The 23,035-nt window shown below is 36.3% G+C and overlaps 2 protein-coding genes across 4 annotated transcripts; one reads left to right on the top strand and one right to left on the bottom strand.

Moving 5' to 3' along the window:
- The first annotated feature begins 573 nt into the window (after positions 1–573).
- LOC145631372 (uncharacterized) lies at positions 574–5,544 on the top strand. The gene is made up of 3 exons (XM_081683440.1): positions 574–1,264; positions 1,376–4,522; positions 4,686–5,544. Exons 1-3 carry the CDS (start codon positions 574–576, stop codon positions 5,456–5,458), a joined length of 4,611 nt encoding a protein of 1,536 aa, XP_081539566.1. The 3' UTR covers positions 5,459–5,544.
- A 123-nt stretch (positions 5,545–5,667) lies between these two features.
- LOC145631659 (pyridoxal reductase, chloroplastic-like) lies at positions 5,668–21,623 on the bottom strand. 3 transcript variants are annotated; one of them, XM_081683792.1, is made up of 10 exons: positions 21,408–21,623; positions 21,094–21,322; positions 9,768–9,861; positions 9,416–9,539; positions 9,117–9,218; positions 8,719–8,870; positions 8,542–8,635; positions 7,037–7,192; positions 6,359–6,433; positions 5,668–5,902 (listed from the first exon to the last, which is right to left on the bottom strand). In XM_081683792.1, exons 1-8 carry the CDS (start codon positions 21,594–21,596, stop codon positions 7,112–7,114), a joined length of 1,065 nt encoding a protein of 354 aa, XP_081539918.1. In that variant the 5' UTR covers positions 21,597–21,623; the 3' UTR covers positions 5,668–5,902; positions 6,359–6,433; positions 7,037–7,111. The 3 variants fall into 3 exon arrangements, with proteins under 3 accessions (XP_081539918.1, XP_081539917.1, XP_081539919.1); XM_081683791.1 differs by having other exon boundaries at positions 7,037–7,218; positions 21,408–21,621; XM_081683793.1 differs by lacking the exons at positions 5,668–5,902; positions 6,359–6,433 and having other exon boundaries at positions 7,076–7,225.
- Positions 21,624–23,035: the final 1,412 nt, after the last annotated feature.

Here is a 23,035-nt window from a genome sequence, read left to right as displayed (position 1 = left end):
GTTGAATTTTATTATTCTCACATAAAGTATGCTTTTGCTGCATGTCAAAATAAAGAAATACCCTTTTTTAAACTTCATATTAAAGTGATTCCAATTGTAAAATGAAAAAAGCTCATAATAACAGAATTAGCAATCAAAGTTCTTTGTTTTTTTTAGTGTTTTCTTCCAATCATATTGCTCCCACTTTGTGTTCCACTACAAAAAACAGAATAATATATTACACAAATTTATTGATTAATTAGTTATTAAATAAAAAATTAATTAATTAATAAAATTGCACTTTAGATACACACAAAAGCATATCAGCAGTAACCATTTATTTTTCTGATAGCCATACATGTAAGTATGTTAGATGCATGTGGATTATAACTTTAAGAAATATATTCAACTACTTGACCCAAAATCTTAGGAATATACAAATACTAAATCATGAACATTGACTTACTAGTTCCTACACATCTATATAACAGTAATTTGTTTGGGGTATGAATATCATCTACCATTAAACCTTCTTAAACAACAACTTTTTGCATTAAAACAGTTTCCAACTTTAATTATAGCTAGAGTTGGAAAATGGCACCATCCAAGATATTTTATCTTGGATGCTTTGTTTTGTTGTTGGGCATGTTGATAGAGGCAACAACTCCTCCGGGAATTGCCAAAAATCCTTCAAGAGCATCATGTAAGATCAAGAAGTACAAGATGTGCTATAACTTGGAACATGTTTGTCCTAAGTTTTGTCCAGATAGCTGTGAAGTAGAATGTGCTTCATGCAAGCCAATTTGTTCTTCTAGATCATCATCAAGTGATGGTGACAAGGGATCCTCCTCTCCGCCTGAAAATGATTCACCTTCGTCTGATGCAGGATCATCACCACCTACATACGATACACCTTCGACATATGCGGGATCACCACCAACTCCGCCTGGATATAATTCACAATCACCACCATCATTTAAAGATGGTTCAGGTGGTAAAAAAGGTGGTGAAAATTCTAAAGGAGGTAAAGAAGAAGATAACAATGACGAAAGTGAGAAAAAAGAAGATGATGAAAATGGTGGTGAAAAAGCAAAAGATAAAGGGAAATCTAGTGATGAAGACGAAAAAGAAAACAAAGATGGTAAAAAAGGAGCGGGTGAAGACAAAAAAGATGATGTTGAAAATGATTCATCTTCATCTAAGACAGGATCATCACCACCTACTTATGATACACCTTCTACTGCAGAAGGATCGGTACCACCACCGTCATCAACGCCATCTAAAGGTGGTTCGAATAGTAAAAAAGGCGGTGAAAATTCCAAAGAAGATAAAGAAAAAGATAACAAGGATGAAAGTGAGAAAAAAAGGGATGATAAAAATAGTGGTCAACAAGGAGATAATGAGAAAAAGGATGGTAATGAAGGGGAAGAAAAAAACAACGAAGGTAAAAAAGGAGTTGATGTGAAGGAAAGTGGTAAAAATAGAACTGATGAAGATAAAGAAGGTAAAAAGAGAGACGATGATGACGATGATTCATCTTCATCTAATGCAGGATCATCATCACCTACATATGATGCACCTTCTACTCCAAAAGGATCATCACCACCACCGTCATCTAAAGATGATTCGGATTCGGATTCGAATTCAGATGGTAAAAAAGGCGGTGAAAATTCCAAAAGAGATAAAGAAGAAGATATAAAAAATGAAAGTGGGAAAAAAGAAGATGACAAAAATGTTGACAAGAAAGAAGATGATAAGAAAAAGGCTGGTAATGAAGAGAAAAAAGAGAACAAAGATGATAAAAAAGGAAATGATGAAGATAAAGAAAGTAAAAAAGGAGACGATAATGGAAATGATTCACCTTCATCTAATAAAGGATCATCATCACCTACATATGAGGCACCTTCCATCGCAGAAGGATCATCACCATCATCTAAAGATAGTTTGAAGAATCACAAAGACGGTGAAAATTCCAAGGGAGGTAGTGAAGATACCCAAGATGAAAGTGAGGAAGAAAATAAAGATAAAAAGGGTGGTAAGAAAGCAGATGATGTGGAAAATGCTAAGGCTAAAAATAAAGGGGATAAATCTCCACCACAATCTGGGGTACCATCATATAATTCTCATACCCCAACACCATCTTCATCAACACCTTTAGCACCATCTCCTTCTCCCCCGTCACAAACACCATCCCATACATCTTCACCACCACCACCACCTTCCTCTTCTACTCCGTCAACACCACCATCACCACCACCAATAATTGCATCTCCAGCTCCATCTACACCGTCATCATCTGGGGATAATTCTTCATCTTCGTCATCATCGTCATCCTCTTCTGCTTCTTCTTCCTCGTCCTCCTCATCCTCATCCTCATCATCCTCATCATCTTCTAGAAGACCACCTAATTCTGATAATTCAACAACTCCATCACCATCAACTAAATCTCCACCACCTTCAATACCATCGTCTACTCCATCACCATCTCCAAAATCTCCATCAATCCCTCCATCTTCACCGCCATCGACAGTTTCTAATACTCCATCAAGCCCACAATCACCACCACCAACAAACCATTCACCTACTCCATCTCCGACAACTGCATCTCCAACTCCATCACATGAGGACAATTCATCATCATCATCATCTGCCTCTTCCTCTTCGTCTTCCTCCTCCTCCTCCTCCTCCTCATCATCATCATCATCATCATCGTCATCACATGGAACAACACCATCTAATTCTCATACTCCAACATCCCCATCACCATCTCCTAAATCTCCATCAACTTCAATACCATCGCCTACTCCATCACCATCTCCATCTATCCCCCCATTGTCACCACCAACATCAACTCCTGATACTCCTTCTACCCCACGATCACCCCCACCATCAACGCATCATTCACCTACTCCATCTCCGACAACTACATCTCCAACTCCATCACATGGAGATAATTCTTCATCTTCAAATTCTTCATCTTCGTCATCATCCTCCTCTACTTCTTCCTCTTCGTCTTCGTCGTCGTCTGCCTCATCATCATCGTCATCGTCGCATGGAACAACACCATCTGATTCTCATACTCCAAAAACCCCATCAACATCTCCTAAAACTCCACCACCATCAATAATATCGCCTACTCCATCACCATCTCCATCAATTCCCCCATCGTCACCACCAACATCAACTCCTATTACTCCATCTACCCCACGATCACCACCCACAACAACACACCATTCTCCTACTCCATCTCCGACAACTGCACATCCAAATCCATCACATAGAGATAATTCTTCATCTTCGTCATCATCCTCTTCCACCTCTTCCTCTTCATCATCATCCTCTTCTGCCTCTTCCTCTTCATCATCATCATCATCGTCATCGTCATCGTCATCCAAAACACCATCTAATTCTCATTCTCCAATGACCCCAGCACCATCTCCTAAATCTTCACCACCTTCAATTCCATCACCTACTCCATCATCATCTCCCAAATCTCCATCAATCCCCCCTTATTCATCACCTCCCAAATCTCCATCAACCCCACCATCAACTAAATCCCCATCTTTAGCACCGTCACCTACTCCATCGACCACACCATCACCTCCAAATACTCAATCTAATGAAGGACATAACTCAACCTCTTCCTCCTCCTCCTCCTCATCATCATCATCGTCGTCGTCGTCGTCCTCTTCCTCATCATCAAGATCACAATCTAAATCTCCTGCTCCATCAACCCCACCATCTTCCTCTCTATCTCCATCACCATCACCATCACCTACAGTTCCATCACCTTCAACTCCATCTCGTATGCCACCATCTGTAACACCCCCTTCGTCTACACCAACATCGCCATCACCATCGCCAGTTTCACCATTACTTCCTTCTACTCCATCATCCCAACCATCACCTACCCCACCAAAACCTTCATTGAATACACCTTCTTCTAATTCAGGATACAATTCATCCCCTTCGTCATCATCATCATCTTCGTCTTCATCATCATCCTCCTCATCGTCTTCATCATCATCCTCCTCATCGTCATCATCGACATCTAATTCTTCTAATAATTCATCCCCAACCGCATCACCATCTCCTAAATCTCCGCCCCCTTCAACACCATCTCTCACTCCATCATCACCAAAACCTTCTCCATCTAATCCATCAACCCAACCACCATCATCACCCCAACCAAATCCTACTCCATCCACCCCATCACCACCAACGACACCTCCAATATTATCTCCTACTCCGTCAACCACATCACCACCATCAAATACATCTGGTTCTAATAATGGATATAACTCCACTTCATCATCATCTTCGTCGTCATCATCATCATCATCATCATCATCATCCTCCTCCTCCTCCTCCTCCTCCTCATCGTCATCAACCTCACCAACACCTTCTACTTCTTATAATTCTAGAAAGAGAGTTAAATGCAAGAACAAGGATTACAACCAATGTTATAACCAAGAGCATGTTTGCCCAACCAGTTGTCCTACTTCTTGTCAAGTTGATTGTGTCACTTGCAAGCCCGTTTGCAGTAAGTTTTTTTAGTATACCTTACACTTTATATTGAAACTACACATGAGGAATGGTAGTTTGAATCCAAAAGTTGATTTTATTATCGTAAAAGTTATATTTTCTTTATTATCATGTTCAATTGATTACATTGATCACTAATTTTATATATTTGTATATTTTAGATTGTGACTACCCAGGAGCCGTATGTCAAGACCCTCGCTTCATAGGAGGAGATGGAATTACCTTTTACTTCCATGGTAAGAAGAATGAAGACTTTTGCCTTGTAAGCGACCCAAATCTCCACATCAATGCACACTTCATTGGAAAAAGAAATAAAAAGATGAGTCGCGACTTCACATGGGTCCAATCCATTGGAATCTTGTTCGACAACCATCGCCTCTTCTTAGGCGCCACAAAGACTTCTAAATGGAATGATGCCAAAGATAGCCTCTCATTGGCCTTTGATGGAGAGCCCATATTCTTGAAACAAACTCAAGGTTCTCGATGGTCATCCACGACAATGCCACGAGTCATCATAACAAGGACGAGTGAAACCAACAGTATTATCATCCAAGTCCAAGGAAAACTTCAGATCACAGCCAAAGTAGTACCCATTACCGATGAAGAATCTAGGGCACATAACTATGACATAACTAAGGAGGATTGCTATGCTCATCTCGACCTCGGATTCAAATTCTATTCATTGACGAACAGGGTTGACGGTGTGTTAGGAAAAACTTATAGGGATGATTACGTGAGTCGAGTGAAGATGGGAGTAGCCATGCCAATTATGGGAGGAGACAAGGAGTATGCAAGTAGTAGCATTTTTGCCACTGATTGTTTGGCTTCAAGGTTTTATGACGGTCAGGAAGAGACTTCCATCCAAACCCTGAATCTTGCTAGCATGAATTGTGCTAGTGGGATGAATGGACGGGCAGTAGTTTGCAAGAGGTAACAAAAAAATAAATTGAAGATGGAAATTTCAAATAATATTTTCATTCATTACTCTTATTAAGTATTTATACAAGGCAAAGCCTTACTGAATCTTTAAATTTTTTTTAATGGTACAATTAATACCTGAGATTGTAATAAAAATCATCAAGTTGTATGATGGATGAATACATATACTGGTGTATAAAATACTGATTCAAGTTTACTCAATAATTTCCTCTAAGCAGTGAATTTTAAGCATCTGGGTAACTATGGTTTTAGGAGTACATAAGAGAGTAATAATACTTTGAGGTTATTTTTTGCTTACTGCAATAATAAAACACACCATCGGATGATTTCGAAGAAAAATCCCACAACAATCTCCAAGCTTCTGCTTTTGACATCAAAATGCAAGTCTTCTTTGCTTGCTGATAGTCCCCTAAACATATACGAACTACGAAGTATATACCTGCAGGTTATGACATCCATATAATTTGGTTTATTGGTTTTTCAAAATTGTGAAGAATTTGATCCTTAAATAAATTATTTTTCAAAGCTGATTGGTCAAACAACGAAGATTAAGATTAGCAGCCGTGTTTAGTGAGGACATCAAAATTTAGGCCAGTAAATTATTTGTAAGCAAACAAGAACATCCAGTCTCTCTCCAATGATGAACAGATTGATGTTTTTTGAATTTTCTTTCCTTTTTTTTTTTTTATAATTTCTTACTGCGCTCAAGGATTCTTACTATCTGAACGGCTAAGAATATATCAGGTAATAACTTAGAACTGTAAGAGTGCACAGCAAGGATATAATGGCTCTTAACAAGATTTGAAATTTACCAAACAGGTCAAATTGAACTAGATTGTAGTATAAGAAAAGAGAATTCACATGTTGCCAAAAACCCATAATTGAATTGAATTACCTTAATCAAAATGATGGGTACCATCTTCTGGAATTTTCGCCATGTATGTAATTGGAAGCAAGAAATTGGGATTACCTAAAATTTCAAAGAGACATAGGAGGTTGAGTAAAAGGCACTGCAGCTTTTCTAAGATTTTCTTGTACTAGTTGCAATGACAATTTTGAACAATGGCACATATACAACTCCCTCCATATAAATAGATCATATTTTGACAAGGCCTTTAAAAATCGTACCATTTTGGTTTTTGGCTTCCACATTTATCAACATCAAACTTTGACCATTAATTACTTAAACCTTAATTTTAAAAAGCTAATATTTTAAAAATATACTTTAAGACCAATTTGAATGACATTTTACATAACACTCCGTAATATTTGTTTTTATATAAGTATTTGTAATAAAAAAAAAAAAAGGGTCAAAGTGGAAATGTGAAAAGTACAAACTACAAAAAGTCAAAACATTGCAAGTAAAAAAATAAATAAATATGAAGTGCTATTTAGGGACGGGGGTAGGACTAGATGAGAAATATCTTATTCACAAAAAGGACTTTTTGCGAGTTTCAAAAGGTTGATAATACTTGAAAAGTCAAAACTATCTTTTATAGAGCTTAATCATAAGCTAAATGAAGTAGCCATCAATTGATCAAAATGCCAAAAGCATGCTTCCAAGTCATTTTACCTGGTCTGAAATACATTCTGGATCATCTTTCTAGGAGATTGGAGAGCTGCATCTTCCAATTGAGTTATTTCATCCTTACTGAGACGCCAACCAAGTGCACCCAAATTTTCCTGGGTTTGTCTGATAGTTTTGACACCCGGTATGGGAATTGTACCCCTGCTGATGCACCAGTTAATTGCTATCTGCTGACTATTGAAAAATTAGGAACTGAGCATGATTAAAAAGATATATGCAAACAAGAAAATAGTCATGTAAACACTATTAATACCTTTTATAGTTTCATATGTAATGTGATGGAAACATTAATGGAAACATTATACCCAAACATCAATCTCAGTTAGTTCTATTATCTAAGTCAGAAAAGAACAAGTAAACTTGATTTAGTTTGAATATATTTTTCAAACTCTACCAATTCATATGTCAAGTTAATTATGTTTTGAAACAAATTAGTATAAAGAGCTGAACTTCATACCAAAAATTTACAATGTTAACTGCTCTCTTCTATAAGTCTATTTTCTTATGGAAAAAAAAACGGCTACTATAGTACTATGGCATTATTCTGATTACTAACTGTCAAACTATAACCTCAATAAATTGATGCCTACATCAATGTATTCAAGAGCTTGTCTTGCAACAACACAAGCTCGTACAAAGCATCAGATTCTATTCCTTCTGTTCCAGGACTGCATAGTTGACTTTTGTCATTTCTAAAATTGGTTAGTTGATCAGAGGAAAAATTAGGGATAAGAGAAGTGTTATGTGGAAGTTTATTATGAGACCTAAGGAGTACAAAATTAACAGAAGATTATCATATTCTCAATTTATGTCTACATTGGGCAGCTAGAAAAGCCCTTGCTATTCTCAAATTTTAAGAAAGCAAGAGTTAAATGTAATTAAGTAGCCTTAGCCTAATTCTCCCAAAAGCTTACTTGTCTAATCATCATATCCGGAGATAAAGAGTGAAGAAACCAGTGGAAACTGATTTTGGAAAAAAAAAAAAAAAAAAAAAAAAAAAAAAAAAAAAAAACACTCCAACACAGGCATAATGTCACCTTTTCTTTTATACAATTATGCTTAAACCAATATTATTGAATTAATGTGCTAATAATCATAGCATAACTACTGTAGCTTCAAGGTCTACTTTTGTTTTAATCTTAAGAAAGGCCTATCCCTATGCCCAGGCATCAGATAGGCAGATAGTGGTAATGCATCCTTAAACCCTCGTCCAGAAAATGAGAGTTGAACCCTGGTCTCTCAGAAGAAAAGCAGGGAAGGAATCACAACTAACTCCAAGAAACCAGTTCCCATACTCCCCTGTTTTACGCTTCATGGTATATTAAACCACAACAAAGATTCTGAATATGCCAATACAATCTAAGCAACTTGAAATAGGCAATTATATATAGGCAAATCAAATATCATACTTAATGTGACATATACTGACCATATTAGCAAGTCACAACAAAAAATTCAAGCAGTGGCCATAAGGAGTCAATTAAACATACTTGACTCATTGTTTTCTGACGCCTACTAGCTATTGCATTCAAACAACGCAGCAAAGGTTCCAGTCCTGGGAGGATTTGCCGGAACAGCAGGGACCTGTTTTATTGAAATTATCTTATCAGATGAACCCCAATGCACACGGGCAAAATTAAAGAGAACAACTGGTAATTGAGATGTACCTGGGCCCACTTGGCAAATTTGAAAGAGTATATTTTCCAGTAAGCATCCCAAGCCCTAAAGGACTATATGCAATTAACTGGATGCCCAAAGAATCACACATATTTTTGACCTCCATCTGCTCATCTCCCAAGCTTAACAAAGAAAACTGCACCTGCAAGTATGAAGCAAAATGCAAAGATCAGCAGAGCTTGACCAAATGGTTATCAGCAATGAAAATGTAACATGTTTACCCCCCCCCCCCCCCCCCACACACACACACACAAACATTCACACGAACAAAAATTGCAGCTATCTCCACACTCAAAATGAAATCGTCTAAAAAACCTGTTATTCTGATAATTCTGTTTAATAATGAACAATAAAATAATAAAACCTGCTCATGCCATAAGCTGTGTACCTGAGCAGAGCATAGAGGAACTCCTCTTTTATTGAGATATGTATAAATCTTTTCAAGTTGCTTAGGACCATAATTGCTTACACCAACTGCTTGAACCAACCCCTGCAGTCAAAATCATGAGATCATCCCACAATCAATATCATTTTATAGTTAACAATGCCATCATAACTCAAAACAGTTAGTTCACAGATGCAAAATAAAATTGATAAAAGTTGCAGCACAATTCAACTTCTTGGAATGATAGCTGTCAGGAGCAAAGGGGAGGCATAGTGAAAGAGCTCCACATCATAAAGTATAACCTTCTCATACATTGCTACTAATCCATCCCAAAGAGCCATCTCTTGCAATGGAGCATAATTTGCAGTTGACCAATGCAGTTGCCCTATTCCAATCTGCTCAAGTTCCATTCGGTCTAGAGAAGACCTGAAACATTAGACTATCAAACACTATCAGACAATCAGTTCCAGTTTCAAGATCATAACACTAAAATAGCATGTGCGTGCAGGTTCTTTTAATCAACATAATCTCAAATATTCTAGCCCCCGCAAATTTATCTTTAATTATTCTGAAATCAGATATCCATAACTTTCCATTCGTTCAAACTGAACCGCAGGGGGGGGGGGGGGGTAACTCAGAGAACAAGAGGCATACTTGCAAGCATTCACAAATTGTCCCGGAGTTAATCGCCATGGATATGCAGCAAACTTTGTTGCAATTACAATATTATCCCGCACTCCTTTCTTCCCTATAAGAGGGGGGGAAAATGTCAAATGCTGTTTTATTCGATAGCATTCACAATTCAGGCTATTGAAATTTATCATAAATAGGCAATAAAAAGACAGACATTATTGTGGTCAAAAAATGCAAACTGTACCAATTTATAGGCAACCCAAACTATCCATTTTCCCACTAGATAAGGTCAGCTACACATGCTCTACCCACAAGAACCAAGTATACAAGGTGAAAGGTGAGCCCTAAAAAAAGAAAACAAAAGTCCTTAACCATTCATTGACAGATGTCCTCGTACTACTGAGTTTGAGATACATAAACATATCTTTAGAAGATCAAACAAACACCTAGTATATCCCCAGAAGAATCGTATTCCAGACAATTTGCGGCATTAAAGCACATACAATTCTGTAGTTTCTCAAAGGTTATTAATATGAAGTTAGAACTTAAGAGTTGTCATTAGATAGCTGGTTATCCCATCAAAATTAACTACTGAGTAGTATTATCATTATATTAAAATTCTTTCAAGGCGTAAAGGCCTCTAGATGTTAATTCTAAGAAAATGCCAACGATGGGTCAAATTGTCAGTGGCTAGTTCTTGAACTATCATTTATGACAATAATCGCAATAAGTCCCAAAATAATTTGGGGTCAACTAATATGAATCATCACAAGGAACCATCCGCAACAACACACATAGCAAAAAATATTAGAAATTGCAACAGAATCAAGAAGGATAAGATTAAATAGATTCCTTGCGATGCAACAAGCAAGTATCACTTGCAAAAGTTGCAAATTAACCCAGGCCCGGAAACCTACTTCCTAAAATAACTCCTAATTTCTTTTTGTTCCTATTAAATCATGCTCATAAGTATATTAACAGCACTGATGTTTTTTTCTTTGTCAAACAAATTATCCAACCCACGCAGATAATATATCTTGATTGATTCTGTATAATACATCTATGCTCATTTAGTCCATTCACTAGCCTTATGAAGTGACCTAAATACTTCAGGGACTTACCAGATTTAAATTCAAATATTAATCAATGTAAAGACAACAATAATGTAACAGTCCATGACATATTAAAAGACAAAATTGCATTGTTCATGAACACAATGTTCAAAACAGAGAGATTTCATGAATATGTTCGCATAACTCACAGGATATACTTCATGTCTAGCTTTGTGCACCAATGTACCATACACCCCCTCTACTAAATTTACACAATACATATAGTAACTTCTGTCGATTAATAATAATGTGGAACAAGTTCAACAACCAGTTAATTGTGTGACACACATCAGATCTCAATTTTGAATATTTGATTTTCGCTTCTATCAAATAATGCATATAGATTTGTTTCCAAAAAAATAATTAATGCATGTTACTCGGACTTGGGTAGCTATGGGTACGTGCCCAAGAGTCCAACTCGGCTATTTTGTGAATAATTTACATAATTTTGAAGTAAAATGAAGTGTCCTACCCATGTCCGAGTGTCGAGGGTCCGACACAAGTACTTAGCTTAAAATGAAGAGTTCAAGTAACATAGAACGCATATAGATTTATTTCAAAAAAGATAATAATGCAAATAGATTGTTATGTTTTTTCATGCATTGCGTATGATTTATAAGTAAAAGTAAAAGGGTATCAAGAGGGTATTTTGTGTATCTTGGGTATTTATAAGTAAAAGATATACTGCATTAAGTTAGATATGATGAGTATCTTGTGTATTTTGCAAAAGTAAAAGGGTATCTTGTGAACTTTTCCTTAAGAAACACCCTAGTTGATTTCCATCTCCTTGAAGGCTTCTATTCCAGGTTACTTTGGGCTTCTATCAGCTACTTTGGTGACATAACTTACTAGTTTCTTTTTTCTTTTTTTTTTCAGCATAAACTTACTTGATTTATACTAATGATTACTCAGTAATTTTATCTCACAATTGATGAGTTTCCCCCCTCTTGATAGGCTTTGTCATGGTTTGTAAATTTTCTCCCAAGAGCAGTGTGTTTCATGTATGTCAAATCCTCCCTGTATAATTAAGAAAATGCCTATAGTGGGGTAAAAAACAAGCCAATTGCAAACTCTAGTCATTCTTTGATGAAATAGATGCAACTTTCCAACAACCTCTAGATGGTCTACTCAATACATTAACAGATTTCTTGTGTCTACATTATAATATGACTGATTTATGAGATATACGAATATCACATACAAGTGTGGCTTTATGAGATATACGAATTATCTAATTTATGAGATATACGAATATCACATACAAGTGTGGCTTTAACATCCTTATCCAACCACAATCATTTATGACTTTTAAGATATACTAGAGCTGTCAAAAGTTGACCCGACCCGAAATACCGACTCAAACCCGATTATTAACCAAACCATCTGAACCCGACCTGACCCAACCTGAAACCAACCCTAGACCCGAGTTGACCCAAGTATGTAATACCCGAACCCCGAACCCCGAACATGAACAGACCTGGAGATGACCCGACCCGAATGTAACCCGTAAATTATTGACCTGAACCGAACCCGACTTCAACCGAAATTGACCCAAACCCGTTTTAACCCGTCAAAACCCGAATTTAACCCGACTTGTTACTAACCTGACCTGAATTCAACCCGACCCGTTCCTAACCCGACCCGAATTTAACCCAAAATGATACAAATCCGACCCGAAATCAACCCGGCTTGAAATTAACCTGACCCAAATTCAACCCGACTTGTTATTGACCCGACCCGAATTTTACCAGACCTATTACTAACCCGACCAAAAAATTCAACCCGATATGTTATTAACCCGGCTCGAAATCAACACGACTTGTTATTGACCCGACCTACATTCAACCCAAATTGTTCCTGACCCGATTTCAAATCACCTTAAATGCAATTTAGACCACCTTATTATTGTTCATCAAAGCATTTGGTCTAGGGAGACCAAGTCGGTCCAGGCCAGCAAAAGAAAAGAGAATCATCCTCAAATTTAAGAGTTAAATATAGTATATATTTGTTGTATGGGCAAAGGAGATAATTATCTTACTAAATTATAGACTATAGTTCCCTATTATATTGCCATATATATTATAGTCAAAGGAAATAATTAGCTTGATAAAAATGATAATTATCTATTTGTAGTTAGTTGAACCCGAATACAACCTGAATTGGAAATGGCCTGACTTAAATCGGAGAATGACCCGACTTGGAAATGACACAACCTGATTATAACCCGCAAATTATTGACTTGAACTGAAATCGACTAGAACCCGAGAATGACTCGACTTGAAAATGATCAGACCTAATTATAACCCGCAAATTATTTACTTGAACCAAACCCGACTCAAACCCGAGAATGATCAGACCTGATTCTAACCCGCAAATTATTGACTTAAACCAAACTCGACTCGAACCCGAGAATTACCCTAACCCGTTTTAACCAGTGAAAACCTGAATTAAACTCGACCTATTGTTCACACGACCCATTATTAACCTGACCCAAACCCGATAAGGAGTATGACCCGACGTAACCCGACTCAAGCATGACCCAACCCAAACCTGACCCGCATAGGCTATGGAATTAATCCGAATTAACCCGACTCGAGTTGACCCGACCTACTCTTACCAACCTAAACCCGACCCGTTTACCCAAATCGACAGCTCTACCCGAAATATCCAAAATTTCTCAAAAAGCGTGAATATTAGCCTTCAATTTGGGAATTTTTTTTATTTTATTTCACCCGAAAATAAAAATTGCCGAAATGTTTACCATGGTCCCTAATACCCTCCGGGAGTCCAATTGGCTAGGTGGAACAATTAGGACAACATATAATGATCATATATGGTTCCAAACGGCATTATATGACCCCAAGATGCATCCCCTAAAATATCAATTCTTTTCGACAACGGGCCCCGAAAGAATCGAAATTTCTCAAAAAGAGTGGATATTTGCCTTCAATTTTGGAATTTTTTAACTTTTTTTCGCCCTAATATAAAAATTGTCAAAGTGTTTACTATGGTCCCTAATACCCTCCGGGAGTCTAATTGGGTGGGTGGAACCATCCGATTTGCTTTTAAACGACCAATTTACCGGTTTACAACTTGCACCAATTTCATTAATTCAAGCCTACCACGAACATTTATGACAACAAATAATGATCATGTATGGTTCTAAACTACATTATATGACCCCGAGATATATTCTCTATAATTTCAAGACTTTTCGAAACCAGGCCCCGAAAACTCTAAAAATTCTCAAAAAACGTGGATAATAGCATTCAATTTTAGAATTTTTTAAAAAAATTCGCCCGTAAATAAAAATTGCCGAAATATTTACCATGGTCTCTAATACCCTCTGGGAGTCCAATTGGGTGGGTGGAACCATCCAATTCGCCTTTAAACGGTCAATTTACCGGTTTACAATTTGTGCCAAATTCATTAACTCAAGTCTACCACAAACATTTATGACATCATACAATGATCATATATGGTTCCAAACGGCATTATATAAACCCGAGATGTATCCCCTAAAATCTAAAGACTTTTCGACACCGGGCTCCGAAACCTCCAAAATTTCTCAAAAAGCGTGGATATTAGCCTTCAATTTTAGTGTATTTTTTTACTTTTTTTCGCCCGAAAATAAAAATTGCCGAAATGTTTACCATGGTTTCCTAATACCTTCCGTGATTCCAATTGAGTGGGTGAAACCATCCTATTTGCCTTTAAACGGCCAATTTACTGGTTTACATGTTGCACCAATTTAATTAACTCAAGCCTACTACGAACATTTATGACAACCTATAATGATCATATATGGTTCCAAACGGCATTATATGACCCCGAGATGTATCCCCTAAAATCTCAAAACTTTTGACACCGGGTCCTGAAACATTCAAAATTTCTCAAAAAGTGTGGATATTTGTCTTCAATTTTGAAATTTTTGACTTCTTTTAGCCCGAAAAAGAAAATTGTCGAAATATTTATCATGGTCTCTAATACCAACCGAGAGTCCAATTAGGTGGGTGGAACAATCCAATTCGTCTTTATATGGCAAATTTACCGGTTTACAACTTGCACCGATTTCATTAAATCAAGCCTACCACAAACATTTATGACAACATATAATGATCATATATAGTTCCAAACGGCATTATATGACCCCGAGATGTATGCTCTAAAATTTCAAGGCTTTTAGACACAAAGCTCCAAAAATTTTCAAAAAATGTGGATATTAGCCTTTAATTTTGGAATTTTTTGAATTTTTTCGCCCGAAAGTAAAAATTGCCGAAATGTTTACCATGATCCCTAATACCCTCCGGGAATCCAATTAGGTGGGTGGAATCATCCAATTTGCCTTTAAACGAAGAATTTACTGGTTCACAATTTGCACTGATTTCATTAACTCAAGCATACCACGAACATTTATAACAACAAATAACGATCATAAATGGTTCCAAACGGCATTATATGACCCCGAGATATATATCCTCTAGAATTTAAAGACTTTCGACACCGGGCCCTGAAACTTCCAAAATTTCTCAAAAATTGTGGATATTAGTCTTCAATTTTGAAATTTTTTAACTTCTTTTAGCCCAAAAATAAAAATTGCCGAAATGTTTACCATGGTCCCTAATACCCTCTAGGAGTCCAATTGGATGAGTGGAACCATCCAATGTGCCTTTAAACGGCCAATTTACCGGTTTACAATTGCACCGATTTCATTAACTCAAGCCTACCACGAACATTTATGATAACATATAATATCATTTAAGGTTCCAAACGGCATTAAATGACCCCGAGACGTATCCCCTAAAATCTCATTTCTTTTCGACACCGGGCCCAGAAACATTCGAAATTTCTCAAAAAACATGGATATTAGCCTTCAATTTCGGATTTTTTTTACTTATTTTCTCACGGAAATAAAAATTACCGAAATGTATACCTTGGTCCCTAATACCCCACGGGAGTCCAATTGGGTGGGTAGAACCATCCAATTTGCCTTTAAACAACCAGTTTACCGTTTACAACTTGCACCGATTTCGTTAACTCAAGCTTACCACGAACATTTATGACAACAAATAATGATTATATATGGTTCTAAAAAAAATTATATGACCCCGAGATGTATTCTCTATAATTTCAAGACTTTTAGACACCGAGCCTCGAAAACTCCAAAATTTCACAAAAAACGAATATATTAGCCTTTAATTTTTGAATTTTTTTTACTAATCTTCGCCTTCGAATAAAAATTGCTGAAATGTTTACCATGATCCCTAATATCCTTCAGGGGTCAAAGTTGGTAGGTGGAACCATCCAATTTGCCTTTAAACGACCAATTTACCGATTTACAACTCTCACCGATTTCATTAATTCAAGCCTACTACGAACATTTATGACAACATATAATGATCATATATGGTTCCAAACGACATTATATGACCCTGAGATATATCCCCTAAAACCTCAGGCTTTTCGACAATGGGCCTCGAAACCTACAAAATTTCTCAAAAAACGTGGATATTAGCCTTCAATTTTTGAATTTTTTTGACTATTTTTCGCCCAGAAATAAAATTGCCGAAATGTTTCCCATGGTACCTAATTCCCCCCGGAAGTCCCATTGGGTGGGTGGAAGCATCCAATTTGCCTTAAACCGGCAAATTTACCGATTTACTACCTATATCGATTTCATTAACTCAAGCCTACCACGAACAATTATGACAATATATAAAGATCATATATGGTTCTAAACAGCATTATAAGACCCCGATATGTATTCCGTAGAATTTCAAAACTTTTCGACAGCCGCGAAATCTTCAAAATTTCGCAAAATGCGTGGATTTCAATTTTGGAATTTTTTTTTTACTTTTTTCGCTCGGAAATAAAAATTGCCCAAAATATTTACCATGGTCCCTAATACCCTCCAGGAGTCCAAATGGGTGGGAGGAACCATCCAATTTGCCTTTAAACGGTCAAAATTTAGCAGTTTACAACTTCTTCGATTTCATTAACTCAAGCCTACAACGAACATTTATAATAACATATAATTATCGTATATGGTTCTAAACAGCATTATATGACCCCGAGATGTATCCCCTAAAATCTCAAGTATTTTCGACACTGGGCCAAGAAACCTCCAAAATTTTTCAAAAAACGTGGATATTATCCTTCAATTTTGGAATTTTAAGACTTCTTTTTGCCCGAAAATAAAAATTGCCGAAATATTTACCATGGTCCCTAATACCATCCGAGAGTCCAATTAGGTAGGTTGAAAAATCAAATTTGTCTTTAAATGACCAATTTACCGATTTACAACTTGCATCGATTTCATTAACTCAAGCTTACCACGAACACTTATGACAACAAATAATGATCATATATGGTTCCAAATTACATTATAAGATCCCGAAATGTATTCCCTAAAATTTCAAGACTTTTCAACACAAGGCCCCGAAACATCCAAAATTTCACAAAAGCGTGGATATTAGACTACAATTTTGGAATTTTTTTTTGACTGTTTTTGCCCGAAAATAAAAATAACCGAAATGTTTACTATTGTCCCTAATACCTTCCGGGAGTCCAATTAGGTGGGTTGAACCATATAATTTGCCTTTAAACAGCAGAGTTACCGGTTTACAACTTCCACTGATTTAATCAACTCAAGCCTACAACGAACATTTATGACAACAAATAACGATCATATATGATTTCAAACGACATTTATATGACCTCGAAATGTATTCCCTAAAATTTCAAAACTTTTCAACATCGGGCCCCGAAACCTCTAAAATCTCTCAAAAAGTGTGGATATTAGACTTCAATTTTGGAATTTTTTAACTTCTTTTCGCCCGAAAATTAAATTGCCGAAATGCTTACCATGGTCTCTAATACCCTCTGGGAGTCTAATTGGGTGGGTGGAACCATCCAATTTGCCATTCAAAGGCAAATTTACCGATTTACAACTTGCACCGATTTCATTGATTCAAGCATACCACAAACATTTATGACAACATATAATGATTATATATGGTTCCAAACGACATTATATGACCCTGAGATATATCCCCTAAAATCTCAAGCATTTTCGACACTAGGTTCCGGAACCTCCAAAATTTCTCAAAAAGCGAGGATTTTAGCTTTCAATTTTTGAATTTTTTAACTTATTTTCGCCCGAAATAAAAATTGCCGAAATGTTTATCATGGTCTCTACTCTCTAATACCCTCCGAGAGTTCAATCAAGTGGGTGGAACCATCCAATTCGTCTTTATACGGCAAATTTACCGGTTTACAACTTGCACTGATTTCATTAAATCAAGCCTACCACAAACATTTATGACAACATATAATGATCATATATGGTTCCAAACGGTATTATATGACCCCGAGATGTATGTTTTAAAACTTCAAGGCTTTTAGACACTGGGCCCTGAAAGCTCCAAAAAACGTGGATATTAGCCTTTAATTTTGGAATTGTTTGACTTTTTTCGCCCGAATATAAAAATTGCCTAAATGTTTACCATGGTCCCTAATATCCTCCGGGAGTCCAACTAGGTGGGTGTAACCATCCAATTTGCCTTTAAACGGTCAATTTACCGGTTTATAACTTGCACCGATTTCATTAATTCAAGTTTACAACGAACATTTATGACAACATATAATGATCATATATGGTTCCAAACGGCATTATACAACCTTGAGATGTATCCCCTAAAATTTCAAGGCTTTTAAAAACCGGGCCACGAAACCTCCAAAATTTTTGAAAAAGCGTGTATATATTAGCCATTAATTTTTGAATTTTTTGACTTTTTTCGCCCAAAAGTAAAAATTGTCGAAATGTTTACCATGGTCCCTAATACCCTCCGTAAGTCCAATTAGGTGGGTGTAACCATCCAATTTCCCTTTAAACGACCAATTTACCGGTTAATACTTGCACCGATTTCATTAAATCAAGCCTACTAAGAACATTTATGACAACATATAATGATCATATATGGTTCCAAACGGAATTATATGACCCCGAGATGTATCCCCTAAAATCTAAAGTCTTTTCGACACCAGGCCCTAAAACCCACAAAATTTCTCAAAAAGCGTGGATATTAGCATTCAATTTTGGAATTTTTTTTTACTTTTTTCCGCCTAGAAAAAAAAATTGTCGAAATGTTTACAAAGGTCCCTAATACCCTTCGGGAGTCCAATTGGGTGGGTGGAACCATCTAATTTGCCTTTAAACAACCAATTTACCAAATTACAACTTGCACCCGATTTCATTAACTCAAGCCTACCAAGAACATCTATGACAACATATAATGATCATATATGGTTCCAAACAGCATTTTATGACCCCCGGATGTATTCTCTAAAATCTCAAGCCTTTAAGACACCGGGCCCCGAAACAACCAAAATTTCTCAAAAAAATGTGGATATTAGCCTTCAATTTTTGAATTTTTTGACTTATTTTCACCCGGAATAAAAATTGGCGAAATGCTTATCATATCCCTAATACCCTCCGGGAGTCCAGTTGGGTGGGTGGAACCATCTAATTTGCTTTTTAATGGCCAATTTACCGGTTTACAACTTGCATCGATTTACCGGTTTACAACGGCCAATTTAATTAACTTGTACCGAATCCGACTTAAACCGAAATCGACCCAAACCCGTTTTAACCCGTCAAAACCCGAATTTAACCCGACTTGTTACTAACCTGACCTAAATTCAACCCGACCCGTTCCTAACCCGATCCGAATTTAACCCAACCTGTTACAAACCCGATCCGAAATCAACCTGACCCAAATTAAACCTGACTTGTTATTGACCCGACCCAAAAATTCAACCCGGTCTGTTACTAACTCGACTCGAAATCAACACGACTTGTTATAAACCCGACCTAAATTCAACCCAAATTATTCCTGACCTAATTTCAAATCACCTTAAATGCAATTTAGACCACCTTATTATTGTTGATCAAAGCATTTTGTCTAGGGAGACCAAGTCGGTCCAGGCAGCAAAAGAAAAGAGCATCATCCTCAAATTTAAGAGTTAAATATAGTATATATTTGTTGTATGGTGAAAGGAGATAATTATCTTACTAAATTATAGACTCTAGTTCTCTAGTATATTGCCATATATATTATAGTCAAAGGAAATAATAAGGTTGATAAAAATGATAATTATCTATTTATAGTTAGTTGAACCCGAATACGACCTGGCTTGGAAATGACCCGACCTGATTGTAACCTGCAAATTATTGACTTGAACTTAACCCGACTTGAATCGGAGAATGACCTGACTTGAAAATGACCCAACTTGTTTATAACCCGCAAATTATTGACTTGAACCGAACCCGACTTGAACTTGAAAATGACCCGACTTGAAAATGACCCGACCTGATTATAACTCGCAAATTATTGGCTTGAACCGAACCTGACTCAAACCCGAGAATGACCCGACCTGATTCTATTGACTTGAACCAAACCCGACTCAAACCTGAGAATTACCCTAACCCGTTTTAACCCATGAAAACCCGAATTAAACTCGACCTATTGTTCACCCGACCCCGAATGTAACCCGACCTGTTATTAACCCGACCTAAACCCGATAAAAAGTATGACCCGACGTGACTCAACTCAAGCATGACCCAACCCAAACCCGACCCGCATAGGTTATGGAATTAATCCGAATTGACCCGACCCGAGTTGACCCGACCCACTCTTACCCGACCAAAACCCGACCCGTTTACCCGAATGGACAGCTCTAAGATATACTAGTATCTCATACAACTTCCTTATCCAACTTTTAACAGCACCAATTCAATCAATCCCCATTTCCACTTGCATAATTACAAGCTATCTATGCCTTTCATAGAGCCTCGACTTCAAACTGTACGATATTATTTTCATATAATACTCCTATTTAGTTGCAAGTGCAAGCAAGCCCATTGTCAGAACAAGCAGGTGGGCTTCCTAGACCTTCTCCAGTTAAGTTCGAAACACATATTGACAAATAATTGTTAAATCAGTGCTAAAATGAAGAAAACTCTGTGTGTATGCTTGAATGATTATAGGTCATTGCTAATTGTTTCTTCATTTTAGCACTGATTTAACAATTATTTGTCAATATAACCACATAATCTTTCAATGCACAACATTCTAGTAGATAGTATCATGTCCCATCGAAAACATATGCAATTAAAGCATCCCTATAAATGGGCAAACCCCAACAAGAAGGGTGTAAAACATAAACAAACTAACCTTTATATTCACGAATAAATCTGCCCAAAAGCTTCTCACTTTGCCCATTTAATTTCCCAGTTCCATAAGAATCAGCAGTATCAAAAAGATTGATGCCATTATCAACAGCAAGATTGAAAACCTGTTGAAGCTCATCGTCCATTGATTCTTGGTAACCCCACAAGAGTTGATTCCCCCATGCCCAGGTACCAAACCCCATTGGAGAAACACTAAGAGGGCCGACTTTGACCTAATTTTCAAAATAAAAATTCTCTTAGGCATTTTATCAAACACTCGGTGGGTCTGAATGATTAAAGAGTTAGATTAGAAGTTACCTTTTGCCATGGCCAGAAAAGGGGAAGCTTCAAAAAGGGTTTTGAAAGATTGGTTTCTTTTGAAGCGCTGAAACACCTGGTGTGAATCGTTGCTGATGCTGTTAGTGTGGAGTGACTACAGAGTGCCATTGTTGTTCTCTTTTTCTTGCAAAGTATGTGTGTGTATGTGGTGGAAAATTGGGAATACATAAAGATGAGCCGTTGAGAATTAGGATTGAAACTAGTTTTTTGGCCCGGGCGCTGCCCCCGGGTCATTGTATGCATATAAAAATACTATATTAAAAAGGAAAAATTAGAAAAAATAATCCCAACTTTCATTTATTCTGGAATAATCCGAACTTTGGGGGGTCTTCTTTTTCTTCAATCCCAAATACCGGTTACCGGTTGAATGAGTTATTTATTTATTTTTTTAATTAAAGTGACACATGTCACGAATCAATTGGCTAAAAAAATTTTAAAAAAAATTTAAAAACAAATTAAGAACAAAACCCACCAGCCAAAGCCCAACCACCTAGCCAATCCGGCAACCGCCCATGCCAGCCACCTACATACATTGGTGGTTTTATAAAAACAATATCGACCATTTGTTAATTATTAATTAATATGAAGTAACTAAATATTATATCGTATCATTAAAATTTCTTCTAGTAACAAATTTCTTAGTTAAAAAAAAAAAACCTTTATTTAAATTTGGGTTACACATTTTAATACTTAAATATAAGTGTATAACTTATACTAAAGGTTGAGTAATGGAAAAAAATGAAATTAATTTTATAATTATATTGTTGTCAAAATATACACATATAAGTTGGCTATTAAAATTTTTGTATTTATGAACATGAATAACTCTTTTTAATACAACCTTATTATCATAAGATTTGTTGTTGGAGTAATGGTTAGAGTTTAACTTTAATGAAGATGAGGTCATGGGTTCAAATACTATTGCTCACAAATTATTAATTTTTGTGTGAAACATTGATGATTGGTAATAGTATGTGACATGGCAACACGTGGCGAGATTGACAACACGTGGCAAGATTACAATGCTTGCCTTTGAGTTTTAATATATATATTGACTAGTTATTTGCGGGCGATGGCCCGGGTCATTATAAATTTTTTTACTTTAATTGAACTATATATATTTTGGCTTGTTTGTCATTGAGAGCTTAAGTGGAGGATTTTTTTTAATTATTATTATTTAATATGATAGCTTAATTAATTTGTTGCTTGTATGAGTTGGTTTGATTATAAGAATAATTTTTTTACATTAAAATCATAAAAATATTATAAATCAAATCTTTATAAATTTGATGTCAAAATATATACTACTCCATAATGCACAATAATCTTTTACTCTATGAATACAATTTTATGAGTTAATACACAAAATAAAAATGGAGTAATGTTTAATTTCTTACTAACTTTATTATTATGTAATTATTAAGGAGTTACAGCCCAAGGGAAATTGTCATGCATATGAAAAGTTTATCAATTAAGCTTAACATTAATACATGAAAGTTAATGCATAGAGTTTTTCAATGATTAATGCTATGGTATAATTTAGCGACGACACATCATATATTCATATGCCAAATGGCAAAATTGTTAACACATGGCAAAACATCATA

Source organism: Chenopodium album, chromosome 5 (genome assembly GCF_948465745.1).
Source record: "Chenopodium album chromosome 5, dcCheAlbu1.1, whole genome shotgun sequence".
In the NCBI taxonomy this organism is placed as follows: Eukaryota; Viridiplantae; Streptophyta; class Magnoliopsida; order Caryophyllales; family Amaranthaceae; genus Chenopodium; species Chenopodium album.
The sequence above is the reverse complement of the archived record's forward strand: the minus strand, read 5'-3'. Positions and strand labels throughout refer to the sequence as shown.